This window comes from Lethenteron reissneri, chromosome 32 (genome assembly GCF_015708825.2).
Source record: "Lethenteron reissneri isolate LAM-NWPU_2019-01 chromosome 32, ASM1570882v1, whole genome shotgun sequence".
NCBI classification, from domain to species: domain Eukaryota; kingdom Metazoa; phylum Chordata; class Hyperoartia; order Petromyzontiformes; family Petromyzontidae; genus Lethenteron; species Lethenteron reissneri.
The window spans coordinates 2,698,690-2,712,490 of NC_083810.1; the positions used below are offsets into that span (position 1 = coordinate 2,698,690).

The 13,801-nt window shown below is 51.1% G+C and overlaps 1 protein-coding gene across 1 annotated transcript in view; it reads left to right on the forward strand.

The window, feature by feature from the left end:
- The window catches only part of LOC133349884 (phospholipid-transporting ATPase VA-like), a 59,406-nt gene that overhangs the window by 41,102 nt on the left and 4,503 nt on the right, over positions 1–13,801 (forward strand). Inside the window, 10 exon segments of the mRNA XM_061563714.1 lie at positions 6,653–6,729; positions 8,215–8,322; positions 8,578–8,872; positions 9,576–9,652; positions 10,273–10,398; positions 11,113–11,313; positions 11,835–11,915; positions 12,738–12,842; positions 13,352–13,444; positions 13,446–13,540. Of these exon segments, the coding sequence (XP_061419698.1) occupies positions 6,653–6,729; positions 8,215–8,322; positions 8,578–8,872; positions 9,576–9,652; positions 10,273–10,398; positions 11,113–11,313; positions 11,835–11,915; positions 12,738–12,842; positions 13,352–13,444; positions 13,446–13,540 (1,258 nt within the window).

Sequence of the window (13,801 nt, forward strand, 5' to 3'; positions counted from 1 at the left end):
TCCCTTCATTTTCCGATCACCCCTTGAACGGGGCAATGTACTGGGCAGAAGGGGAACGTGGCGCCGAGCCGCAATCTCGGGCCCCCCCCCCCCCCTTCAGGAAAAGTGGCTAGTCTTAGCACGAGTCCGTCTGGCCGGTCCGTCATACGGAGCCAGACGCGGTTGACCGTCCGGTGGCGCCGGCAGTCCAGGGAGGCACGGGCCAGGTATTGTAGATCCGTGCGTGCCTCGGGATTCCGGCTCTCGGTGGTCAGCCGCCGTCAGGTCCGCGACACCTGGGAGTAGGTCAGGCGGAGACACGTGAGGATCAGACTGCGACACCTGCCACCCCGAGCCGACGGCCCCATCACACGCTCGGTCGTTACGGCACACAGGGAGGTCATGGGTTTCCGCGAAAGGTTTCAGCCGGGAGGGGTGTACGTACCAACGGCGTTTTCCCCATTTAATCTGGATACACTGGGGTCGCGCAACACGCACGATTTCCACCGGTCCCCTCCATGGTCTCAACAACTTAGGGGACGTGGCCAACGGTGCATGTGGACAATGCAGCCAGGCCTTATCGCCTGTTTTCCAATCGTGCGTATGCACCTTCCGTTCATGCAACCTTTCGTTAGCGACCTGGCGCGACCTTGAATTTAACCTTGCAGCCTCTCGCGCTTCAGCCAGCTTGGCGATATTAAATTTAATGTGGTCGGCCAATTTGGATTTCGCACGTGGCTGGGAAATCCCCAGTTGGACATCCATAGGCGGATCAGCCTCCCGCCCATACATGAGAAAAAATGGGGAAAAGCCCGTTGCCGCATGTGGGGCCATACGATAGGCCGCGAGTACCCCGGGTACCTGTAAGTCCCAATCAACTTGATCATTGCAGACCTGTTGGCACAGCATAGAAGTGATCGTTCTGTTCAGACGTTCCACCATTCCATCAGTCTGCGGGTGGTACGGGGAGGTACGCACTTTTTTTGTACCCAACAGGTCACACACCTCGCGCAACAAAACGCTCGAAACATTCTTTCCTTGGTCCGTCAGCAAGCGTTCTGGGGCGCCTTTGTCCAAAACGTAGCCCTGTACAAAGGCGTCCGCCACCGCCGCAGCCGACTGGTTGGCGAGTGGCCACGCCATAGGCCATCGGGTGAAGTACTCTACGCCGACCAACAGGTATTTGTTTCCCCTAGGTGTAGCGGGAAAGGGCCCCAAAATGTCGAGCGCAACCAATTCGTTCGTGCGCGAAACCTGAATGGATTGTAGCGGTGGGTTAGCCGCGATCTGTGGCGGTTTCCTTCGAGCGCACCCCACACATCCCTTGAGGATGTTCTCCACGTCGCTCCCCATACCCGGCCAATAATAGTCCCGTTGGAGTAGGGCAAGCGTTTTGTGAAATCCCAAATGCATGAGGCGTTCGTGAGCAGCCAGAACGACCCTACCCCGTAAAGCAGATGGCACAACGAGCGTATGGCGCCGGGACATATTGTCCCACTTCATCAGGAGGCCTTGTCTGACCACCCACGAACTGACCCGCGTCCCCCCCCCTCGGGAGCCTCCGCCTTCCGCCGTAGCGTGAGTAGGGAGCTGTCGGCCATTTGGAGACGGCTCCACTCGATAAGAGGTAACGCGAGCAGCGAGTCCCCGCCCGTGGGAGCGGCGGTCAAAACAACCTCTGGAGCATCAGTGGCGGCGAGCAAAACTCCGGCGCGAGCGGCGACAGGGGGTTTACACCGCGCCGATCCCAGAAGACACGCGCATTCCGAGCGAGGCGGCAACCGCGACAAGGCATCCGCATTCGAGTGCCGCAATCCCTTTTGGTAAATCGTCGTGAACTGGTAGTCTTGTAGGACCTCCAGCCATCGGGACAATTGGCCGGAGGGTTGCGCCACCCGCATTGCATATTGGAGAGCCGCGTGGTCCGTACGAACCGTAAAATGACGTCCGTAGAGATACGGTCTGAATTGCTGTATAAAGAAAACGATCGCAAGCAATTCACGACGAGTCACACAGTAGCGTTGTTCCGCAGGTGACAGAACTCTACTACCGTAGGCGACCACCCGTTCGACCCCCCCGACCACCTGTGAGAGCACTCCCCCGATACCCGTGTTACTGGCATCCGTGTCAAGCAGAAACGGTTGCGTGAAATCGGGGTAACACAAGGGGGGAGCTCGCACCAAGGCGTCCCGAAGGGAGCAGAACGCGGCCTCCTCATCTGGGCCCCAGTGAAACCTTACCCCTTTAGCCGTCAAAGCGTGTAGGGGCCTGGCAATGGTGGCAAAATGTTCGACAAACCGGCGGTAGTAGGAGGCGAATCCTATGAAGCTGCGGACTTCCGTGACTGAGGTTGGCGTTGGCCATGAGCTGACATAGTGCGTTTTAGCAGGGTCCGTGGATATCCCTGAACGGCCAACAATGTGGCCCAAGTACCGGACCGATTCCCGGAGCAGGTGACATTTCGCGGGTTTAAATTTTAATTTAGCGGAACGCATCCTGAGGAACACCCCTCTCAACCGCTGGAGGTGCTCCTCGAAAGTCCGGCTGAAAACGATGATATCATCGAGATAGATCAAACAGGTGTCCCATTGGAGTCCTGACAAAACCAATTCCATGAGCCTCTGGAACGTGGCGGGAGCGGAATGTAAGCCCATGGGCAAGCGATTGAATTCAAATAGGCCTCCTGGTGTCCGGAAAGCAGTCTTAGGTTTTGATTCCTCATCGAGGGGCAATTGCCAAAATCCTGAAAGCAGGTCAAGCGTCGAAAAATACTGTGCTCCCGCCAGGGCATCCAGCGACTCATCCATCCTAGGTAGTGGATACGCGTCGGCCATAGAGATTTTATTTAGGCGGCGAAAATCCACACAAAACCGCAAGGAGCCGTCCTGTTTCTTAACAAGGACAATGGGAGCCCCCCACGAACTGGAAGAGGGCGAAATGATGTCGGCAGCCAGCATGTCGTTAACAGCCGATCTCACATGTTCCTTCTCGGCCGGGCTGAGCCGGAAGGGATTTTGCCGAATAGGGGCCGCATCACCGGTCGCTATGTGGTGGCGCAACAAATCCGTGCAGCCAATATCGTACTTATGTCTGCTAAAGATGTCGGCGAATTCGAGTAGCAGGCCCCTCAACGCTCCCAACTGCACATTAGACAAGTCACTAGACCCAGCACACAACGAGTCGAGCCATTCTGTCCCCTCATCCGATGGAGGGTGTGTATCGAGGCTGGAGTCGGCATGCGCAACGAGCCCTCCGTCGACGGGCAGCGGCGCCGCGTGAGCCAGCACCGTGCCCTGAGTAATTACAGCCGTCCGCGGCCCCGTATTCAGAACCATCACGAACGGATCTCTGTCCGCCCGCACCATGGTCTGAGCTACTGCTAAGTCGAGGCCCCCAACTGCTCTGTTAGATGGCCCTAACAGGACTCCCTGGTCCCCCCCGTCGATCCCCAGGGGTTTTCGCAACCGCAGGGGTACCAACATTTGCGATCCCGGGGGCACCCGCACAGGCTGAGTTGCCAGCGCCTGAACCGTTGCACAAACCGTGCGTATTTTGGTAGGACTCGTTAAAAATGCAACCCGCCGACCCGACGGAAGTTCAATGCAGGCTTGATCAATGAGAATTTTAATGGGCATTTTAGCCAAAAAGTCCGTGCCCAGTAAACAATGAACCGCCAGAGACGATGACACAAAAATGGGACCCGCCAATTTGATATCACCAATACAAATAGTGGCCCGAATCTGTCCGATTATTCCCAAGGATCCTCCGTTCGCCGCGTAAAACGGTACGTCCACCGGGAGAAGGGGTCGGCATTGGACCGGAAGGATGTTATAAATAAGGTCCGAAATGATGGTGGCCGACGCACCCGTGTCCACCAGCACCCGGACCTCGACCCCGTCAATAAACCCCGTTACTACGGACGACCCGGCCGACGCAGCCACTATCCTGTGGGCCAACTCTGACCACTCGACTGCCCCCGGCCCGTGTACGAACCCCCCTCGACGAACCGAATCCCCGGTACCCATACGCGGTCCCCCCACCGCGAAGCGGCGACCCGAGTGTGCCGTGTATGTGGACCGAGCGTGTGGGGTGCCGCGACTTGCCGGGGTTTGCTGGGACGACTTGGGGCCTTGGTCGTCGTCCGGACGTGGTCCCGAGGCGCGCTGACGCGGAGCCCGGCACCCGGACGCGACGTGACCCCGGAGGCCGCAGTTGTAACACAAGACCATGGACGTCGTAGGTTTCGGTTGCTCCAGCTTGCGGGATCGTACGGGCGAACGACCCCCCGATCTCCACTCCCTCGGTCTTGAGACGGTGAAGGCCTCCTCCCGAACCGTCGCAGTCTGAGGCTCGGTGCCCGTCGCGGCTGGTGTCGCGATCCCCGCCGATGCACAGATGACCGGCCGCTTTCGCTTGAGGACCTCGTGTGCGTGAATACTTGTCGCCACCCCCAAGGAGCAGATGTCCATCTCGTCGGCCGTATTTATGGGCACTCCCAGCCCGTGTGCCAATGCCAGCAGCTGCTCCGTCACCATGGCGTCCTTCCCCTCCTTGTCCATGCGTGGAAAGGCGGCGTCCGCCAGGGCGAGCAGCGATGTGCGATAGGCGAGTGTAGTTTCTCCATCAACCTTACGTCGTTCGTAAAATTGGTGGCGACAGGTCGAGGGCGGTCCGAACACCTTAGCCATGAGATGTAGCGCGGCCTGGAGCGTAGAGCGGGACGACCTTGGGGCGGATGTGAAGGCCGCAAGTGCGTCGTCGTCGAGCATCGCCGGCAGCGCGCGTAGGGCAGTGGTGTCGGACCACCCCGACATCTCCTGATGCGCGAGGAACCTTCGTTGGAAGGCCCCCCAGTCGCCCCCGTCCGCCTTGAATGCCGTGAGCGCGGGCAGTCTCTGTTGGAGGACCTGGTCGTCGTCCCCCGAAGAATGCTTTTCCCGCGCACCGCTGTAGTCAATGAAAATGTCGGCTCCGTCGGCAGGCGCATGGTGGAGAGTCTCGTCACGCGCCAATGACGCGGGCTGTGTGGAGTGGATGTCTCCGAGCACGTGGTGTCCACGCTTCCCGCCAATTGCAGGTGGACCCTCGAAAATGGCGCCAATTTCAAAACTTTTGGCGCGAAGCGCGTTCTGGCGGGATCCTGGCGGCCGCACTCCCTCCTCCACCCTCGTAGTCGCCGTCCCGGCTCCTGAAGCCGTGATTTCGGACAAAATCGAAGCGGCGGCGAGCAACAACTCCGCCAGGCAGGAGTGTGCTTCCTGAAGGCCGGTGTTGGAGGCGAGCGGAGCGTCGTCCATCGCCGCGCGGTGCTGCATCGGTGGCGTCTCATCTTCCTCGCCTCCCGATGCTTGTGGCTCCGGTACGTCGTCGTTTCCCCGATCTCGGTCGTGGGTTCGGGTAGTCTTCCTGGTATCCATCGTTTGTGAAGACAGGTTTACTTCTGACGCCAGTTGTAAAGTAGTCACTTGGCGGGAGACGACCTTGACGGGTAGCACACCTTTTTATTAACACCAAACTGTTACACGGGTGGCAACTGCCACATAACCCACGAGGTTCCCCTGAGCTATACCCACACGGGCTCTCACGCCCCGTAGCTTCTTGGAACACACCCAGCTGGGTTATTAGTCTCGACTCTGGGTCCCACAACCTGGTTCCACATGGACACCAGGCCCCGGGTCCCACAGCCTCGCCTCTGAGCCGCACAGGGTCCCGGCCCTTACAAGGACAGCGGGGCTAGGGGCCTCAGGGCCCTATCTCTTCAACTCCGTCTTCGATCTTCAGCTGGTAATAACTCCTCGAGTGCTCTCGCGCGTCCCCCTTTATAGTCCTCCATGCGGACGTCGCTGAGAGCACCCACCCAAGTTGACCAATCACCCAGCGCTCTCTCTACGATCCTCTTTCCCATATCGTGTCTGCGTGCACAACCACGCACCCAGCGCCGCCCCGTGATCCATCACTGTCAGTGTGCGTCAACACCCCCCACACTCGATGTAGCCACGCCCGGCGCGCGCACACCCACGCCCCCACCTTGTCGGCGCGCACCGCCACTACACAGGCATCGTGCCGACTAAGTCGACCGATTGCTGTGATGTGTCTATATGGAATCATATTAAAATTCATGGACCGATTCATGGAACTATGGGCCTTGAACACCAATGTTTGTCAGTAGTATTTGTGTGAACTGTGCAAACTTTGGGCCAGGTTTGAGCTCTCTGAGTCTTTTCAGGAAGCCATGGCCTTTTAAATAAATACCACTAGGCTGAAGATGCTTGACCTGTAGCAACGGCATTGTAAATACATGGCATTATTTTAATCGGCTGCACCCTCCTGATGAGACTGCAATGTAGAAACTGATCCAGCATTTGTTTTTAAACAACGAAAAAATATTGGTCTGGAAGACCCAGTGGTGGATGATCTCAATGTTAGTTTATGATCGTTATGAAGCCATTACTCTACCTGCTTGTCTACGGAGAATACTCACAAACGTAGGTTTAGCAACATGCAACAATCAGGTTGCACATCTTTCTTAGGTTCATAGACACCTTGGGCAAAATGACAAATTACGAGTTAAGAGCCAGGGAAAACATGAGAATTATGATGTCAAATGGTGAGCATCGATGCGGCGAAGTGCAACCGGCGAGCTGACGAGCGATGGTGCGGTGCGGTGCTGCAGGTGCCACGGGTATCGAAGACCGGCTGCAAGATGGGGTGCCGGAAACCATCGCCGCCCTGCGCGACGCCGGCCTGCAGGTGCATGCCCGCCTTGCACTCGCTTGCACACACCCTCTCTGCATAGGCCTCTTCACATGCAGTCACTGCTCACATCAGGCCAATCACCACTCGTCGGGCCAATCGCCGCTTATCGACCAATTGCTGCTCATCAGCTAATCGCCGCTCATCGGCCAATCGCCAATCCAAAAGCTGTTAGTCTGAAAAGCATAGGAAGTTATGTAAAATTATATATTTTTTTATCTCACCAAGTGAATCTGTTCCTATGACAGTGCATGTAAAAATAATAATAATAAAGTATGACAAGTGGAGCATTGTGGGTAAGTAATTTAATCGATGTCGTAAGAAATATTTTTTGTTCTGTCTGCCTCATGACTTCTTAGACTTATTTTAACCAGCAGCATTGGTTTAGGTAAACAATCACCTTCTGGGTATCATCAGCAGAGTTTATTTGAGAATGATGACCTTCATTTATAGCGAGATAAGAGCAAAGTGAGGCCAGGAATCTCTTTTACAAGGGATACCTGTGGTTCGAGGCATTGCAAATAATATTCATTTCAGCGCTATTTACACAAATGATTGTTAGTCAAGAGGTCAATGCCACTATATTAAGCAATTTTCATTCGCAGTCCTGAAGTAATGGTGTAAATGTCACATTTATGTAAGGGACCAGGATATTCTTTCCACAATGTGGTACCTATTATATTGGCCTGAGAGGAATGATGTGCTGAGTAGGGCGCCACGGTGGCGAGATGTTAACTACCTTGCCTGGTATACAGGAGGTCATGGGTTTGGTCCCGACCCTGATGCCTGTATATTTGGAGTTTGCATGTTTTTCCTGTGGTCACATGGATTTTTTTCCAGGTCCTCTGATTTTTTCCCCTCCACATTAAAAAAAAATGCATGTAGAGTATTTGACTGCTATACATTTCCACATTATAAGCCACTTCGTTGAGCGATAATTTGTGGCCAGGTCGCTTCTGAAAACTAGCTATATAGCTAAGTGGGCCTTAGCTGGTAAAATTAAAAAAATAGTTTCATAGATCCCCTTGATGATGATTTGAACTCATATCGTTCACAGTGTGAGAGGGACACTGCCACAGCACAACACCGCAGGTCACACTCTGGATTGGAGTTGACGACCCTAAGGATACACTGATTATGGATTAGCAGGAGTATCGTCAGATAAATATCCGAACTGCAAAAAATATTTTGGTTACATTTTTTAAACAACGTACCAAAGGCATTCTATGCTACTTTTACGTGTGCTGTTACTCAGCTATTGTAAGAATCACCTGTATTTACTGTACTCCATGTGGAGGTGAAAATATGGACAATATAACACTATGCATACATTCTTGAATTGTTGGCATTCACATTTCTGATTACACAACAAAGTTTCTTCAAAGAGAAATACATTTGTGTGCTTGGCATTGAATATACTGTACGAACAATGCACATATAAACCGTGTGCCTCTTTCTGTTGCTGTCATGAATCTACGATAGATTTGGGTGCTCACAGGAGACAAACAGGAGACTGCCATTAACATCGCGTTCTCCTGCAAACTTCTGGACGCCAGCGACGAAATCATCACTCTCAACACAGAGAGCCTGGTGGGTACCCTCGCCAGCTCACCAGCCAGAGGTGCCACGACTTCCGTGGCAGTTCTAAAGAAATTCGTTTTCAATCTAGAATTAAAATTGCATATCTCCAGAGGCTTCTTAATGTCAGAAGGAAGAGCATTCCAGACGGCCGCAGAAGCGCGCGATGCAGTGACCGTCTTTGTCCGATGAGGAGGACCGGAGAGGATGACCGGAGAAGCAGAGGGCAGCACCGACATCGAATGTTGTGCTTGCTCGCGTCTACAGGTGGCGTGCGACGCGCTGCTGAAGCAGTTGCTTCAGATGATCGAGAACAAGAGCTTGAGCGTGGGGGACGTGGCACTGTCATCTGCGATGGCCGGTACCGTGGTGACCGCACGCCGCGGGCTGGTCATCGACGGCAAGACACTGTCGTTCGCACTCAACAAGGACCTGGAGGAGAACTTCCTGAAGCTGACGCGCCACTGCCGCTCAGTGCTTTGCTGCCGCTCGACCCCGCTGCAGAAGAGCATGGTGGTGAAGCTGGTGCGGGAGAAGCTCAAGGTCATGACGCTAGCTATCGGTAAGCGCGCGTGCGCACGCCCACGCCGCTGCGACATTGAACATAATGACGGTGAACGGGTCAATATCAGGAAACACTTTGTTTTTGCTTATTTTTAACAAAAGTTTCAGGGCCGGATTTCACTTGTTGGCAGCAGATGCGCCTTGATCGAAGGCCGTCTATAAATAACATAATATCACATAAGGTACCACTTCTATGCTTAAAATAAGAAGGAAATGACAATACAATATCTGTAGAAAATATTCTAGCAGTAATTTGCCTGTTTTACAAAAATACTGATTAGAATTGCCACTCAGACTACACATGAGTTAGGCTATGGGCTATTAAATCAGAATAGTTTTTTTACAAATGCATAAATGTATTACCTCCACAAATTTCAATGATTCTAAATCTCAGATAATATATACGTTTTGACTTCTTAGGATTGAGCTGAAATGTTTCCAATTATTGCATTTCCAATCAGCCAATCTCCAAATTTTCCAATTCTCCCAGGTTGTAGTTGTGGCATTCAGCTCGATGAGAGGTGTAGCAATGTAAACTGACTTTGGCAAACGGGGAAATGAATGTCGACCTTTATTAAGCGCTTCTTCCACAGCATTTAATTTTGATATCAGGGTGAATAACGTACGCATTTATTGTACCCTGTTTAACATCATCGTGACCATTGCTACATCAACTCTGTCTTCCTTCCACTGCCCCGCAGGGGATGGAGCCAATGATGTCAGCATGATCCAGGTGGCCGATGTGGGAGTGGGAATCTCTGGTCAAGAAGGAATGCAGGTTGGTGTGAAGTTTGTGAAGAAGATGATCTGTGAATGTTCAAGGAAATGCTGCGTGATATGCTTCCAAGCCAAACACAAATGAGCAAAGCGTAGCCGCTCATAATATAATTTCAATCGAATTTTATCATTTTCTGGTTGTCTATTGCAGCTGCAATGGACCGACATTTGTTTTGTGGATGCAAATTGGTTAATTTGAGAAATAGGATGTGTACATGCACAGCCCTTTTGCCCTTTCACTGCTGGATGAGGGCCTCCCCACACCATACAAGTCATCAGGGTTAATTGGCCATGCTTCACTATGCTGGCCATTGTAGGTTCATGAAGGCAGTGGATATTTCTGCACTGCCGTCCGCTGAAAAAATCTCTCTGCATGGTGGTCACCCATCCAAGCACTGTCCAGGCTCGACGCTGCTTAGCTTCTGAGATAAACTGAATGATGTTTGTAATACATTTAAATAAGAAATATTTTTTCTTTAAATGTTGACAACTCTAAACCTAGGCTTACCAACCACTGCAGTGTATTTGTGGGTACACATGAACGTGTGATTGCTGCAGCAATCTCTGTTATTTCAAACTCCTTGGCTAAAATGAGCCACCTTATGATTCATTTCCCAACAGGCAGTGATGTCAAGCGACTATGCCATGCCGCGTTTCCGACACCTTCACAAGCTGCTGCTGGTGCACGGACACTGGTGCTATGACCGCCTGGCCAACATGGTGCTCTACTTTTTTTACAAGAATGCGGTACGAGCTTGCCCACTCTGCACATACACACACGCACACACACGCACTCTTCAGGATCGTCCTCTCACCAAGGCAACTTCTGGGCATCACGGTGGCGAGATGATAACTGCCTCGCCGTGTATACAGGAGGTCGTAGGTTCGAACCCAAATCAGTTGCGTGCCAATACACCACTCAAAAGACTATGCATTTACATGCATGTTTCCCCTCTTCTGGTATTAAAACATCATATATATCCCACAATACATCCTGATTCTTTATTGTACCTCAGGTGGCAACCCTAATGTGCACACAAACTGATTGAGGACCCAAGTTCTGAGTTATCCCCCGCTCCACAAGAGGTTGAAACAGGCTGATTTTACTAGGACAATGAACTGGATTGTTGTACAATGGATATTACTTCAAATTGCAAAAAAATACATTAAAAATGATAAATATGACCAGTGATATTGATAATAAATTGAAAACTAATTTCCTAACTAACTTTATAAATTGAACTACTTTTTTTGTCTAGTTTGTTGTCCTTTTCCCGCACCTCCGATCACCACGGTTTGCTACACATAGTGTGAAAGAAGTTAAACATGCATGCATACATAATCGTGCCAGCATGTCATTGTAGTGAGTTCTACGCTTCCTCAGTAGCAACTGTGCATGTATGGAGTTGGCGTGGATTTAACGTGTGCGTGTGCGTGTGCGCGTGCGTTCCCCCTTCGCAGGCGTTCGTGACGCTGCTCTTCTGGTACCAGTTCTTCTGTGGCTTCTCAGGCTCATCTCAGATCGACCAGTGGTATCTCATGATGTTCAATCTGCTCTTCTGCTCGCTGCCGCCCCTGGTGACGGGCGTGCTCGACAAGGACGTCTCTGCCGAGACGCTGCTGGCCAGACCCCACCTGTACCAGAACGGCCAGAACTCGCTGGTGCGTACGGCAAACACTGTGCCGCGGCTCTCCGGTGCGTTCACGGGTCTCACGCTGCGCGTCCTTTGGCACGGTGTCCGAGGTTTTCGCTCTATGTTGTCGAGAACTTCCTCCGGAACCGAACTGGCATTCGGCTCCACACGCTGGGTGCGTGTTCGGTTCCCGAAGAGGCTTCTCAGGGCATGGAGCGGAACGGTGGACATTGTGCCGAACGACGCGCAGCAACGACGCAAAAATTAACCTCCGCAGTACCACGCGACGTAGTCTGTAGACGTGTGTAATGACGTATGAGGTGATCGAGTCTCATGCTCATGTTGTACGCCTCGAATTTGTGTGCGTTAATAAAATAGTTCAATGGTCGATGTATAATTGATATGCTGTTACACTTATGCTGATTGAGCAAATAAAGCATACAAACAAAACCACGGAGATGTGCTGGAGAGGTAAGAGAAGAGCAGCCCTCTCAGACCCTCGTGAAGCACTGACGACACACTGGTTTGTGTTTGCCGGGCTCCCTGTAGGCGTACCGACCAAGTCTGTTCTGGGTGACCATGGTGGACGCACTGTACCAGAGCATAGTCTGCTTCTTCCTCCCCTATTTGGTAAGCGTTCCGTTCGCCTGCTAAACCACCAGCACCACCACCACCACACGTTTCTTCAACACATCTCAATTACACCCACTGCTCAGCGCTACAGCATTGTTCAAAGGTGTGCTTCAGCAGAATTCGACGTCAAGTGAAAAATCACGTGTATTTTTTTCTGTCCTGTTTCGTATGATGATGACCATCAGTTTTGCTTACACAGTGAAAATAATAGGATAATGTAAATATGAATGATTAAAATGTATTTTATACTTTCTGACTCTTTCGTTCACATTGATATTAATAAAGACTTTACGTGCAAAGTTTGACTTTCTTTAAATTGTAATTTGGCAAATGTTTTTTAATTCTTAATTATAATGCACTGCCGTGACAAATGGTCAAGTTTAGATATATTTAACCAAATCATTACATTCCTAAAACATGGTGATGCATGCTTATACTATCTACTAAAACAGTCTACTCCACAAAACATTCAGTAAACTTTTCACCACATTGATAAAGGAGCTTCTTGTTCAAAATGAGCATGGGCACGTGCTCATCTCTGTTGGTGGCCCTAAACCAGTGGTTGAAACAACTCCACATTCCTATGACCAGCACCAGTATTTTCTCAAACCACTGATAATTTTCTCACAAAGTGGTACTAATTCAATAGTCTTGGAAGTGTAATACGGAGTTGCCTACCAACCATGGATTTGTCATTTGAGTGCTGTACCCCAGTACCCCAGGATGGCCAGGTAGAAGGTTTGTTCGGTAAAGGAAAGAGAGTTAACGGTGGGGTCACACAAACGACTGCCCTAACTGTGTGTGTACGCTGTTCTCAAGGCCTACCGTGGATCCGACATTGACATTTTCACGTGGGGAACACCAATCACCACCGTCTCGCTCTTCTCCATTCTTCTGCACTTGGCGATCGAAACCAAGACCTGGGTACGGCGCACGCTTGTTCATAGTTCGTGTTATTTGATGGCGGATGCTCAGGAGTTTAATTCTCCGAAAAACTCTATAACTAAACTATGTTTTATTTTACCAGGTAAGGCCTACTCTGACCAATATAGCTGTTTTCAGAAGTGACCTTATTACGTGGATATTTCTTGCAGCCAAATACTCTAAATGCATGTTTATAAATGTGGAGGTAAAAACCAGAGGACTCGGAGAAAAATCCACGTGACCATGGAGAGAATATGCTAAATCCACATATATAGATGTCAGAGTCGGGATTGAACCCACGACCTCCTGTATGCCAGGCAAGGTAGTTAACATCTTGCCACCATGGCGCCCACAAGGGGCTTTATGATGATAAGTGACGAGTGTTTCCGCACCTCCGATCAGCACAGTTGGCGACGTACGGTGCGAAAGAAGTTCAACATACATAGATACACAGACTGGAAAGAGTGAAATGAGGCTCATGTATGTTGTGCCCTGTGTGCTCCCTGCAGACGTGGATTCACTGGGGGAGCATGGCCCTGAGCTTGCTACTCTACTTCCTGTTTGTGCTCGCCTACAACGCCATCTGCATCACCTGCGCCGCTCCCTTCAAACCCCTACATGATCATGGAGATACTCATGACGCAGCCTCTCTTCTACTTGGTCTGCGTCGTCACGCCGTTGGTCGCACTGCTGCCCAGGTAATCGCTCTTTACTCGCCGCACCCTGCAGCTTGACCTCGCACCGATAAATAAGCCCTCGTTTTTTGTTTTGTAAAAAAATTTTTACACAGAAATTGTAGGTAATACAGATCGAATGGCCTGTGTGCGTGAGAATCAATCATCTTTAAACCGTATAGCTTGTAATTGATTAAAGCGATCCCTTCTGCCACTACAGACATTACATTACACCACAATGTACATATATTAATGAATTCACTAAATATGATTGTGGCCCTGGAA